The sequence below is a fragment of the Alosa sapidissima genome, chromosome 16 (assembly GCF_018492685.1).
Source record: "Alosa sapidissima isolate fAloSap1 chromosome 16, fAloSap1.pri, whole genome shotgun sequence".
Classification (NCBI taxonomy): domain Eukaryota; kingdom Metazoa; phylum Chordata; class Actinopteri; order Clupeiformes; family Clupeidae; genus Alosa; species Alosa sapidissima.
In genome coordinates this window covers 34,247,118-34,260,133 of record NC_055972.1, presented here as the reverse complement: position 1 = coordinate 34,260,133, position 13,016 = coordinate 34,247,118, and the positions used below count along the sequence as shown (strand labels likewise).

The window sequence follows — 13,016 nt, the reverse complement described above, 5'->3', positions numbered from 1 at the left end:
GGTTCTCAAAGAAAGATTCTACTCTCGGATCCCTAACCTTTCATTTCTCCCGACGTCATAAATTCCCTGTCAAAAAAGTCTCCCGTGAATCTTCCCCCCTCTAGTTCACACCTCACCCCTAAAAGAAGATCGGCGGAAACTCAGATAGAATTCGTACCCTACCCAAGCGCGTCATGTTTCAGGCGGTTCTATTAGTTTGCAAATGGCTTGCATGTATCCACATTTCTCTCACCCTGGACCTTCACTGCCGACTATGTTATGGCAATCCACATCGGGGAATGATGTCTTTCACAAGGACTTTGGCAGTGTGTAGTGCAATTCCAGATCGTGCAGGGAATGCCTCAATCCACCTGGAGAACTTGCACAGGACAACCAGAACATCTCTCGGTAGCCTTTGCACTTGGGAAGAGTGATGTAATCTATCTGGAGAACTCTGAATAGTCCTGGTGGAGCTGGTGTCTTCAGCATTGGCAACTTAACCTTCTTGTCGTGATTGTTTTGCCGACAGATGACACACCACTTGACGATGTCTGTGGCCGTTGCTGTGAACTTCGGTGACCACCAGACCTGTATGAATCTGTTCCTTATCTTCTCCACTCCCACATGTCCAAGTGAATGAATTTGCGCCGTCAGATATGGTAGAAGACTTTCTGGAGCCACTGTTCGTGTTCCAAACCTCCACAAGTTGTCATCATGGAGCTTCGCCGCATTTTCAATCCAAATCCATTTCTCTTCTCGGCTCGAGCTGTTCTGCATGTCAATGATGTTGGCCAAACTTTCCCGTTTTCCCTCTTCAGATGTTTCCTTGACCTTCTTTGTCACTCTCATCATGCATTTCTCGTTGTCATTTTCAAAAATGTTCCTGTTACCGTTAGATCCGTCCGTGTTTCCATTTCCGTGTCCATTCTCGTTAGTCGTTTCGTTATCTCCTCCCTCTCTTTTTCTTGCGGCTGTTCTTGACACCGCATCCGCCATTGCATTGCCTCTTGCTTCAATGGTGTCTTGCCTTGTATGTGCCTTTACTTTGATCACTGCCAGTTCCTCTGGCAGCTGCATTGCATCCAACAATTCTGCCACAATCTGTCCGTTCTTGATGGGACATTGTTTCACACATGGAGGTGGTTTTCCAGTCAGTCTGACAGGTTCCATTTCCAACAGTCCACAGTCATTCCTTCCCTTAGCCCATGCAGGATGTTCCAGGAGATCCTCTCTTTTTAGCCTTCTCAGGTTCCACAAGACTTCTCCATCTCCTTCTCCAATGGCTATGGTGACTGGGGCTGTCTGCTTCAGACTGAATTTTTTTCCGGTTGGTCCACCAGCTGTATTGATGATGCCTGACAGAGGTATTTCGTGTTTCTTCAATAGGTCGGATGAAAAGACTTTAAGTTCAGCACCAGTATCAATCATGAATTCAATTTCAAGCAAGGCAGTAGCATAGAGGGTGTTGTCAGTTCCTTCTGGTTGGTAAAGCACAGACACGCCGTCGGTGGTGGCTACTGTGCGCACAGCACATATGAGTGCCTCGTCAGCTGACTCATCCCAGGCATCCCAGTCCTCCATCGCTGGCCTGGTTTTCTTTGTCTTTGGCCTTGTTACCGGAGCAGTCGCTCCCTGGGCAGCATTTGATGTAGATGCCCCATCATTTACTGGTGCAGGTGGGGGTGAGGGAGGTGGGGGTGGGTGAGGTAAAGAGTTGACAGGTGGGGGTAGGGGTGGTGGTGGTGGGGTAGGGAAAGAGTTGACAGGTGGGTAAGGGCTTGTAGCCAGTGGCATTGGTAACAACAATGGAGGAGGGGGGGGGGGGGGGGGGGGGGGGTACTGAAGCTATGGCTAGTGGCTGTGGATAGCCATACTGGAGTGGAGCAGTTTGATGATGGTTGGTTGCAGATGTTCTTCCTTGTCTTTGTGGATTGTAGAAAGCAGTGGCTGCTGATGGGGCCAGAATGATTTGTTTTGTGTCACCTGCTGGCTGTTGGTCAGGTGGGGTGCTGTTTCTTGGCCCATGTGGGGTTCCCATAACAGCAGCATTCTGTCCAATGAAGCTGTCTTTATCAATGTCCACTGCACTTCTAGATGTCTTCACCATGGCATATGGCGCTGTTGAGTCCAAGTCAGGCAGAGTCGGATTGAGGCGGGTGCTTGGTTGCCTGTTGCGACCCCCGCCCACAATAGGTGCCGGTGTGTATGGGAGGAGTTGGCTCCTCCCCCGTTGAGTGGGCCTCTGAGACTACTCCTCTTCGCCTCATTCCACTCTGTTCTGGCAACACATCCGCTTCCATGAGTTGTTCCTCCAAATCACGTCTGTCCATCTCTGTTCTCCAAATCCTGTCTCGGATCTCTAATTCCAACTTCTCTATTTTCCTTTGTAATTTTTTCTCAAATTTGCCCAATTGTAATTTCACTGCCATCCAATCTGACACATAGTCTTGTATCTCAGCTAAGGCCTGCAACTTAGTTTTCCTACCAAGAACCATATCTGGATTGTGCTAATATCAAATCATTAAATATTAATTGTACTATGTGTTTCATGCAGTGACGTGATCCTTTTAAATATATTCTTAAATATTCCGTGATGTGGTAGTGATATAGTGACAACGTTGCACTTTCAAAATTTGGTTAGTAATTTTTTCGCCTCTCAATTGTTCACAAGTTGTCTCTCTCTTATTTTTATTTTTTCCACACTCACACACACACGCTAGCTGCTCCCGCCAGGGAAAAGGAAACACTCTCTCTCTATCTCTCTCGCTCCGTAACCTGACACTTGGTAAGTTATTTTACTCACAGCATGAAGCCACAACAATAAATTTTACCAGTGTCAGTTCCACTTAACTCAGACTGTTTCTTTTCTCCCAAAACGGCTGGACAACGATAAAAATGAATGTCTCACTCACACCTTTAACGATCTTTCGTTAAATTCACAGTTGACGAAGTCAACAAAAAAAACATAGGTGGAAACCCCATCCCACTTTTCAAATACTGCACAACCAAAACACCCCACTCTGGTGATTTCGTCTTCTTTCCGTATCACTGTAGCACTAAGTTTAGTCCTAGGCCATTAAACTAAACAAAGACCGTTGAGAAACAACCACACAGTTCACTCAGCAAATAATGACTCCTGTTTTCTCATTGGCACACGCACAGCATTTATCTCATAAAACTCACACAGCTTAACATGTAATGGCAGTACAGAAAAAGAAAAGATTTAATCCCCCAAGCTTGTCCGTAGTTAATCGATTACTTCTTTTAATTCGTTCACAAATCTATCCAATTACCCAAAATATGTGTACACTTTGACCTTTTACTTTTTTCCAGAAAACTTCTTATATCAAATGACATCTAGAGCTCATCAATCATTGATATTGGTATGTTACTTGTCAAAACTCTTAATGACACAAACTTCAATACTCTCATTAATGTGCAGCTTTTAATTTCTAATTTATCTAATAAATTAGCTTTACTTTGGTTCTTTTTCCCGCATAAAGGAGTAAAGACTTTTTGCTTTCACCTGGTCAGAATGTCTTCACTGCATGCAGGGTGCGCAGTGCAGCAGTGTTTCCCCTCTTGGCAGGCTTCCAGCTGGGATTCAGTCACGTCAATCAGGGTGCCAAGATGGACTCTTCTTACAGATGTTCAAAATCCAAAATCTGCCCCCGAAGTCTCTTTGAACCCGTTGGATGTTCGTCTTCCCTCTCCTCTTGCGGTCGGGTCATGATAACCAAATGTTGTCGTGTTTCTTCTCCTTTTGCGAGAAGGGTCACGGCACCAAATGTTGGATTCTCTGGTTGTTGCGTTGTGTTTTAGTTCTAATGTCTGTATTGAAGATGGTCAATAAAGCTTGACGGCGGGATCAGGATCGGCGATTAGATGATGATTTATTGTAGATGGTACAACAATGAATAACAGAACACAGGCTAAGTCTCAAACAGTAAAACTGTGCAGAGTCTAACAGTTGTGGTTGTTATTAGAAGCGGCTGCTGAGCCTTCCGACAGAAGATGCTCCTCGGGTCGCTTCCTCGATCCATCTCCAAGTCAAAACCTAAGAAAAAGCCTGTTATACTAAAACATACAAACGTCAATCATGCCAACGTGGCAGGTGCCAACCAGTGTACACAACCCGGCCCTGGCCAGATGGAGATACTAGCCTGAATAGGCAGACATGCCGTCTCCCTCTGCCCATGTTATCACTGATGTTCCTCGGATGTTCTTAAACATCGGCCTGTATGACCTTCCTGCTGGTACACAGGCCTAAGGCACAGTTATGTACAATAATATGGACCTCTCCCTGTTGTATACTACACACAGAAGTAACATATGAACACATCAAAATACAGTAAGAATACCCCAGAATTCTACACTAGGCCAACTTTCTGTGTCTCTCCATTCTACAAGGATATAAGGCACATTCCATCCAACTTTCTATCCATTCATCCTCTTCAAACCATTCACTCATCCACCCATTAAACTATACATCAACATCCATTAAACAATCTGCCTATCAACATCCATTCAAGTTTCTGTCTATCAACATCCATTACACTATCTACATTCAACTTTTAAACTATATACTCTGTCTCAGGCTTTAAGCATACAATCTGGCTCTCTTAAGACTCTTATTTCCTCTGCCCACAATTGTTTCAAAATGCATGTCCTCACTACAATAATTCACTATTAAATAATTGAACTATTTAAACTAGTTAACTGTTCAGCCATTTCAACTGTCAGTTGTTATCAACTATGACTCCTGCCAACTGTTTCCAAATAAAAGTTTGTTTGGCATTTTATGTTAATATACAGTATGTTTATATTTTCATGCACTGGTAATTTCCTCGAAATTACATTTTCTAGTTATTATTATGACTCCTTCATGTTGTTTTCCTGCAACTTCTGTTCCACCTTCCTTCTGTAGTCCTCCTTAGCCTCCTTCAGCTTGACTTTGAGTTCCCCTTGCACGCACCTCAGCTCTGCCATGTCCCCCTCTCTGTACGCCATCTTTTTCCTATTAAGAAGGGTCTTGACATTGGACAATGGTATAAGCTTCCTTCAAGCCTTTTGGATAACTGAAACAATATGATGGGGAAAATAGTGCAAGAAGCGCATAGCGGAAGAAATAGCGCAATAAGTGCATAGCGGTCATAGCCTATAGTGTTAAATAGACTAGCACACAACATTTAGAATATTTTTTTAATAGAATAGCGTAGGCTATAATACAAGTAGCCTAAATAGGCTATTACAGACCATCACCACTAGCAAGCCTAGGCTACACTAGGCTTCACTGTGCAAGAGCATAGCGGTCATAGCCTATAGCGTTGAATAGACTAGCACACAACATTTAGAATAATAGAATTGTAATAGAATAGCGTTGCATAGGCTACAATACAAGAGGCCTAGCCTGACGAGCCAGACCCACATTAAAATGTAGGGTCTGGGCACTCACCGTTCTCAGTGCTCAGTCCGAGGGGCGGGATAATCAGTTGTCTTTCAAATTCCCTCTGCATGCAATAGGACAGCGGCAGCGCTATGAGTCCCATGCGTTTCCCACCAGCGGAGCTAGTTGGCTAGTTCAAACGTTTGCCAACTTCATAAAAGCTTAACTCGTGTCACACTGTTCGCCAACAGCAACATCCATCTTATTTGTTTTCAAGTAGCAGGGAATTCAAGCCAAACCGTTGCAACTCTGCCATCAATCATTATGTTAAGCCCACCTAACGACTCTATACACGATTTCATTGGCCTGATTGAGTTTCGATTTCTGGAGCTCACAAGCCAACGGAGAGTTGCTAGACTAGCCCTGGCAGCAAATGTAATTTGCCGCTAGGGGCGCGTCTAGATTTCTAGGCTACAAGTAGCCTATATAGGCTTACAGACCATCACCACTAGCAAGCCTAGGCTACACTAGGCTTCACTGTGTCTGTCCATTCATTTCAAAATGTTCTTGTAAGATGCTCAGTATGTGCAATTTGCTCAAAAGCAAATTGCACATACTGTTAATATCGCAACATTGCACGTAGGCTATGTGATCGCTCAAAATGTTCTTTAAAGTACAAATTCTAACACATTTACAAAGTGGCTAGGTAGATGCTCCAACTGAGGGAAAGTTTAAGAGCGAACAGGACACTCACCATGGCTTTAATGTTGTGCTGCTCTGACAGTCCACTTTTATTGACTGTTAGTCTACTGTTTTTCAGTTTGTACTGTTCAAGATGTACTGTTTTGCAGCATCAGGCGAATGCCGACTCCTGTTAGAAAGGCCACTGACAGCGACAGAAGGCCCTGCAGTTGCGCATGTGCATGACGTGCAAGTTCATATGTTCGCGGGTGATTCAGCAAGTGGAGGATCTCCGAAGTTGTTGCTGGCCATTAAGTCTTCATAGTAATAAATTAGCCTAGCAGTTTATAACATTATCATTTACTGACCTTTCATTCCAAATCGATATTGTGCGTCCATGATGAACTGTAAGTTGATTCCGTTGGTCTTTGAAAGCATTCCATGCTGTAGAAAGTTCGTTTGTAATATAATCCTGTTGGTTAGCCAATAGCCATGTGTAAATGGAGATGATGCCTATATCTGCTTAATCGAATTGTATTCGAAGTCTAACATTAATCATTTGCATCCAAATGCTTCCAATTTTTATAGTAAATGGGTAATCCAATTCATATGTTAATGTAGTAGCTGTTATCTTCGTGAATCATTTCTTTGTAAGCATGATGTTGCCCATTAGCACCTTAAGTGTACGACTAGCAATGTGCATTTAAAGGGGCACCAGGCAGGCTTGATGCTTTTTCTCTACGAAACTCCCCCTCGCTCAGGCTGAAGCTCTTTTCCTTTTCTTTGCGTCTTCCGTCAAGGGTTTTCGCTGCTTCTTCGCCGGCTCTGCCATTATACACACGTTTGCAACAATCTCTAGCGTTTCGTTAGCCTGCCTCTGTGCTGTAAACTGATCCTGCTTCGGTCGGCGGGTAGGATACACCGAACTTGCAAGTGGGATATTCTTCCTACAGGCAGTAGGGGCGGGCGAGAGAGCCTTTTTTCGCCCCGTAATGAATCATTTAACCATATACCGACTTACGAAGATGATTAATTAACACGAAAACGTTGCCTGGTGTCCCTTTAATCCTGCATACGTAAATTACTTGTGTTTGACCTGTAGAGGGCAGTATGGTAACAGAGTCTTGCCTGAGAATTTGTTGAGTTGAGGAAATATTTAGTACATTACACAGAGATGTCATATGTATGCATATTTGTGTAAAGTAAGTGATTTGTGTTATTTATGTTACACAATATGTTTGTGTAATTTATGCCAACCAGGTTATTATTTCTATCTTTCCTTTTAACCAGGTTATTATTTCTATCTTTCCTTTTAGACCACAATTTCTACTTCATAATTCAACTAAACTAATTTACAAGATAATACCACGTGCCACAACGTGTGTGAAGTGCTTCAGATTTATGGGCCTGTCACATTTCCCAGCCAGGTCCATGATAAAGCAGGTTAAGACCCGTGCTGTGATGCGCTCAATAAAGGGCGATTCCATCTCCCCTTAAAGTAGCCTACAACATGATCCAAAGCACTATACACGGGTTTCCCGTTTACTAACAAAACTAGATGCACTCGCAGCCGTGGGGCAGAAGACGCTTGGTGGCCGTCCACAACGTTATAAACTTAACCTAAATAGTCGGCTGCTGTAAGATACAATCGGATTTTTGTGTATACCCCTGTTGTCTCAATGATAATAACATCTCATCATCAGACTATATTTCAAAGTTTGCCGTTCATTTGCATTATTAATATAACATAACGTAATTTTTGGCGAAGACATGCATTCCGTTAGGGATATTGAACATATTTAACATTCTCTAACCATTGTGATTTCGAATTGGTGCAGTTTTCAGCACAAAAACTCATTTTATTCTTTTGCTCTTTTGCATTGCTCTATGCTGTTCTATGGTGCTTTCTGCCTCTTGGTTGCGCACGCATGTTTTCGTGACGTTGCATAGAAATCCATATATACATCTCCGTTGCTCAAGTTTATGTGATATTGACCTAAAGTCGCACCCCCATCGAAAAACTGTTGGTAGCATCGGCTAACTAGCGCCAGATTTCTGAGTGCAGAGGACAAGCCGAGGTGAGCTATGAGACATACGTTCACACTCAGTATCATGTTTCAACACATTTTAGGTCAATATCACACCGGAATTCTCCTTTAACATAATTAAATTAAATGTAATCAGGAGTGAAAGGCATTATTCTGTGTGTCGGTGTTGCCTTAATCCCACATGTCGTTTGGCCGTGCTTTTCAACTCAAATCACTATAAAATCCCATAAAACTCCTAAGGCATTTCTATGGAGCCGTAAACTGAAGTTGAAGGAGTATGTCTACATGTGCGGAGCTACTGGACTGCCATTGGCTCATCTGCGTTCGATGGGCGGGGTTTTGCGATCGGTCAATTCATTTACATGGTATAATGACGTCCACCCAAAGAAAGTGTCCAAAATCGCCATTTTGGCTTCCATTTTGTTTATGTTAATTAGATGGTCAAAAACTAAAAATTCAGCTTGGGAATAGGGCTAACTGGATTCAGCACACCTTAATTATGTTAAAAAGTCCTGTTCCCAACTTTTACTAAAAATGCCTCTAGGATGCACATATCTCAAAAATAGCACTTGTCTAGTAAACTTGCAATATATTTATTTTAATCTTAGCATATTTAGGGTACATGCAGACTAGGCATATTTTTTGCAGCTGCTGGTGTCCATTTTACATTATAATCCTATGGAGTAGACTGTGTTTTCAAAAAAGTCCTCGGCTTCTTTTAAAACGTGATTGCAGGTCTCTTTTTTCTGTAGCTCAGGGCTGCTTTTAAAGTTGAGAAATGTTCAACTTCTAGCGGAAAAACACCCTACGTCACATTGTTTTTTTACAGCTGACCAATCACAAGCGGATAACTGAGACCTGTGGTCCAGCTGCTTTTTGGAACAACGATGGCATTTTTTTTAAAAACTGCAAAAGTGGAAAAAGAAGTCTGAACATACCCTTTCTCTCTCTCTCTCTCCCTCTCTCTCTTTCTTGTCTCTCAGGGCATGCTCATTTAACAGATTTCAACATTGCTACTATCATCAAAGATGAAGAAAGAGCTACAGCTTTAGCTGGAACCAAGCCCTACATGGGTCAGTTGTGATCTACATACAATACTGTTGTTCTGTGACTTCATATTCATACTCTAAATATGTTTTTTCCCATTTGGATTAATTCAGCCCCTGAGATCTTCAGGTCTTTTGTGAGTGGAGGGACTGGCTACGCCTTTGAAGTAGACTGGTGGTCTCTAGGTGTGACAGCCTTTGAGGTTCTCAGAGGATGGGTAAGACCAATTGCCACCATCTCTCTCATTGTTTAACTGTCTGCTGTGCTACACACTCTTAATCACTCACACTGTCTTTATTACAGAGACCTTATGAAATCCATGCCAGTGATTCAGTGGAGTCTCTAATGCAGCTCTTTAGTACGGTTAGTGTGCAGTACTGTCCAACCTGGCCAAAGGACTTGGTGTCATTGCTGAGGAAGGTGAGTAGAGAAACTGGTTAAGGAATAGGAAATGAACAGTGACAGGTGCAAACATGATTTCCAGACAAATCCTGCCATACACATATAACCCAATTACGATTCTAATACTCTATGGAGAATAAAAGTGCATTGCCATTTCCTATCGACATAAAGCACAGTCTATGGACTACACTCCATGTGGTTGCATTTGTTCATTGGCCCTAACCCTTAAAATGGGAAAACGTTTTTACCTTGGCATTGTTGAAAAAAGAGAGTTTGGTGCATGGCCACAAAGCTACCGTGAACCAGAAACACGATTATTTTCTCCTTCAAATGCAAATCTCAAACTCTGAAATGACCGCCAAAAAATGGCCGCTGCTTATTAACACTTACAAGCTGCATGTTAACAGTTAGTTAATGTTAATAAAAGGATAACAACAGTTAACTAACTGTTAGTAATGAATTGTTAACTGCTTATTATGCACTGTTAATACCTAATAAGCACATGTTATTCTAAAGCGTTACCCCATATGTTACTGAAAAAAAATTCACCGGACATTAGTAAACCAAATATTAAAGTCCCCCATACCCCCCCCCCCCCCCCCCCCAATAAAAATGATAATAACGGTAACGGATAATAATGTATTTTTTACATTTCAATGATAACAAAAGTCATTTGCTTTAAATACCACCACTTTTGATGCTCTTTAAAGGTGCTCTGAGCGATGTTACACGGTTTCTAAGCTAAAAACATTTTTTGTCACATACAGCAAACATATCCTCACAATATGCTCGTTGCCTGTCCCCTGAATACACTGTAAAAAACATGGTCTCTGTAGACAGCCCAGGCTCCAAAACCTGCAACAAAAACAGCCTGGTGCAGCCTGGACAAATGGTGTACTGTGACTTTAAGGGCTTTAAGAGTCTACACGGTTCTTATAATGACCTTTTGCCAGCTCCATTCAATATATGGCTAATCCACAAACTCTAGCATTGTTTGTCTGTGCCACATTTATAGCACAGTAAAGGTACGATATGCAAGATTTTCCTGTAGCTCTCACCTTTGTTGTTATGAAGTGCTTTGAGCGGTTAGTTAAAGATCATATTACATCCTCCCTGTCTTCTACATTAGACCCACTCCAGTTCCTCCCTGTGCAGTTGGATCCTTGACTTCCTGACTGACAGGACACAGGCGGTACGGCTGGGTAACATCACCTCCTCCACTCTAACCCTCAGCATTGGTGCCCCACAGGGATGTGTGTACCCTGCTGTACTCGTTGTACACTCATGACTGTATGGCAACTCACACCTCAAACACCATCATTAAGTTTGCTGATGACACCATCATAATCGGCTGTATCACGAGTAATGATGAGACAGCTTACAGAGCAGAGGTGGCAACCCTTGACATCTTGACGCACAGCGCATTACAAGGACTGAGTTACCAACTATTCAGGACCTTTACAGCCAGCGCTGCAGGAGAAAGACCAAGGGGATCCTCGTTAACCCCAGTCATCCCTGACCACAGTCTCTTCACCCTCCTACTGTAATGAAGTCACTTTTCAGAATCAAAGAGGGAACTGGAAGTGGCCAAAGGAAATCGTGAAGCTTTCCGCACTCTGTTGGGAATATAACAATTGATTATAGAACCCCTGTTAACCTAATAAATCTGACTCTACTAAATATGGAAAGTTTCAGTTCAATGTAAAAACAATATCCTTAGTAGGTTGGTATACCCACAATATAGACTGTTAAAGAGAATGCCTAACTTGTTTTCTTATGACACATGTTACTTCTAGGAATAATGTTACGTAGGTCTAGACATTCTCTGGTCTAACTCGTCCACGGCCGTTTAATTCGGGCGGTTCCTAAAAAAACACAACATGTACTAGTTCTGAAGATGGACAGAGGCTACAGTGCTGACTCGGGCTGCTAAACTCATCAGCGCGCTAGCAGTTGTCGTGGAAAATTTCACTCTCCTAGACTTTGTAGCAAATAGCACTCTGGAATCAGTCAACCTTTTGAAAACCCCAATTAGCACTCTGGAATCAATCAACCTTCTGAAAACACCAATTAGCACTCTGGAATCAAGCGTCCGAAGGAGACCACGCAGACAGAGTTCTCTTAAAACTGTTGATCTTTTATTCACTGTATTGCAATGAAAACACAATCCAAACAATGGCTGAACTGAGCTGTCAAGCAATAGGGTGAAGGCAATGTTACCAGCTGGTACCCTCGCTGAGATTGATCCGACTCTCCGCTGGCTGTGCTCTACCTTACAGTGGGTGTTGCTTTCAAATGGCCACTTCAGTCGCGCTTTACGCGGTGTGAAGCTGCGTGAAACTTTAGTACCACTTTCAGCCACTGTGCGTCGCTCTGCCACTGTACATCTACGTTATTGTCAGTGTTGGGGGTAACGCAACTACGCAAATCAAAACAGTGTCTTGTGTGATAATGAACCAGTAGAGAAATAACTGTTCAGAATTAATCTGTAGCCTTGCGTAGGCTTCTGCAGAAAACAATGTTGTTGGCAATTTAATACTATCTAGCGACGTTTTTAACAGGCTACGCATTAGAGGCTTAGACAACTATGACCTATAACTTGACTAAAACCGTGCAAAACTGGAGGTAGCTACACCTGTTATCTGAGCAGTCTGTAGCCTATGTCCTCATTTTGCGAATGCGAGGACGATATGAGCCTGTAGCATTTTGTTAGATGTCCGAGTCACGCATAATGTTTGAAAACCACTGGCTCGTAATCACAATAATTTAACACACAACAGTTGGATACTTCATCATGTTCCCATGCCTACATTTTGGTGAGTAGCATAGAGATTGTTAAAAACAACTAGACTGCATTTCCGGCGGGAACTGCGAAAGTGTGCTTGCCCTGGTCCGGTCACCAACGTGAGCAGACAGTGGCATACGCTATGCTGAACCTGGCTTGATCCAGGCATTGTAACAGTGCCTTTCAGTGTTGGAGCAGTGGCAATATCTCAAAAGCTCTAGGAGAGGGCTATTCAACTATTGGCTTGCGGGTTGAATGCGGGTTGAATGCGTGAATGGTATGACTGAGATCAAATCAATAAAATAAAATGACAGCAGTGATTGGCTGCAAAAATAATGTCATGCGTCTTGCGCCTCTCAAACTGGGCTATCAGGTAACCTACAGAGGAATTGAAATTATGAAATATGACCAAGGCATTAAAAAGCTGCTTGTTTGTCAGGATACTTTTTCACTGATTTATTTTAAAAAATATGAGCTATGAGTGTGAATGTTATATATTCCATCCGACAAATTATGTTTTACTGGTTTATTTGACAAATAATCTATATGTATTTGCTCTATAAAGACCTTATGTCTGTTTGGGATTGTTTTGTGAGCCTGGGGTTGTTTTGAGAGCCTATCTCAGATGGTTCTCAGAATAAAGGAATACTTCATATTACTCTAAACCACCGTTTGTAAATCAGGCAGC

At 42.5% G+C, this 13,016-nt stretch overlaps 1 protein-coding gene across 4 annotated transcripts in view; it reads left to right on the top strand.

Moving 5' to 3' along the window:
* Positions 1-13,016, top strand: part of LOC121685489 (serine/threonine-protein kinase 32C-like) — a 288,624-nt gene that overhangs the window by 153,134 nt on the left and 122,474 nt on the right. For all 4 annotated transcript variants that reach the window (XM_042066054.1, XM_042066056.1, XM_042066057.1 and 1 more), the window contains exons 6-8: positions 9,078-9,167; positions 9,255-9,358; positions 9,445-9,561. In XM_042066054.1, coding sequence (XP_041921988.1) covers positions 9,078-9,167; positions 9,255-9,358; positions 9,445-9,561 — 311 coding nt within the window. The remainder of the gene's footprint in view (positions 1-9,077; positions 9,168-9,254; positions 9,359-9,444; positions 9,562-13,016) is intronic.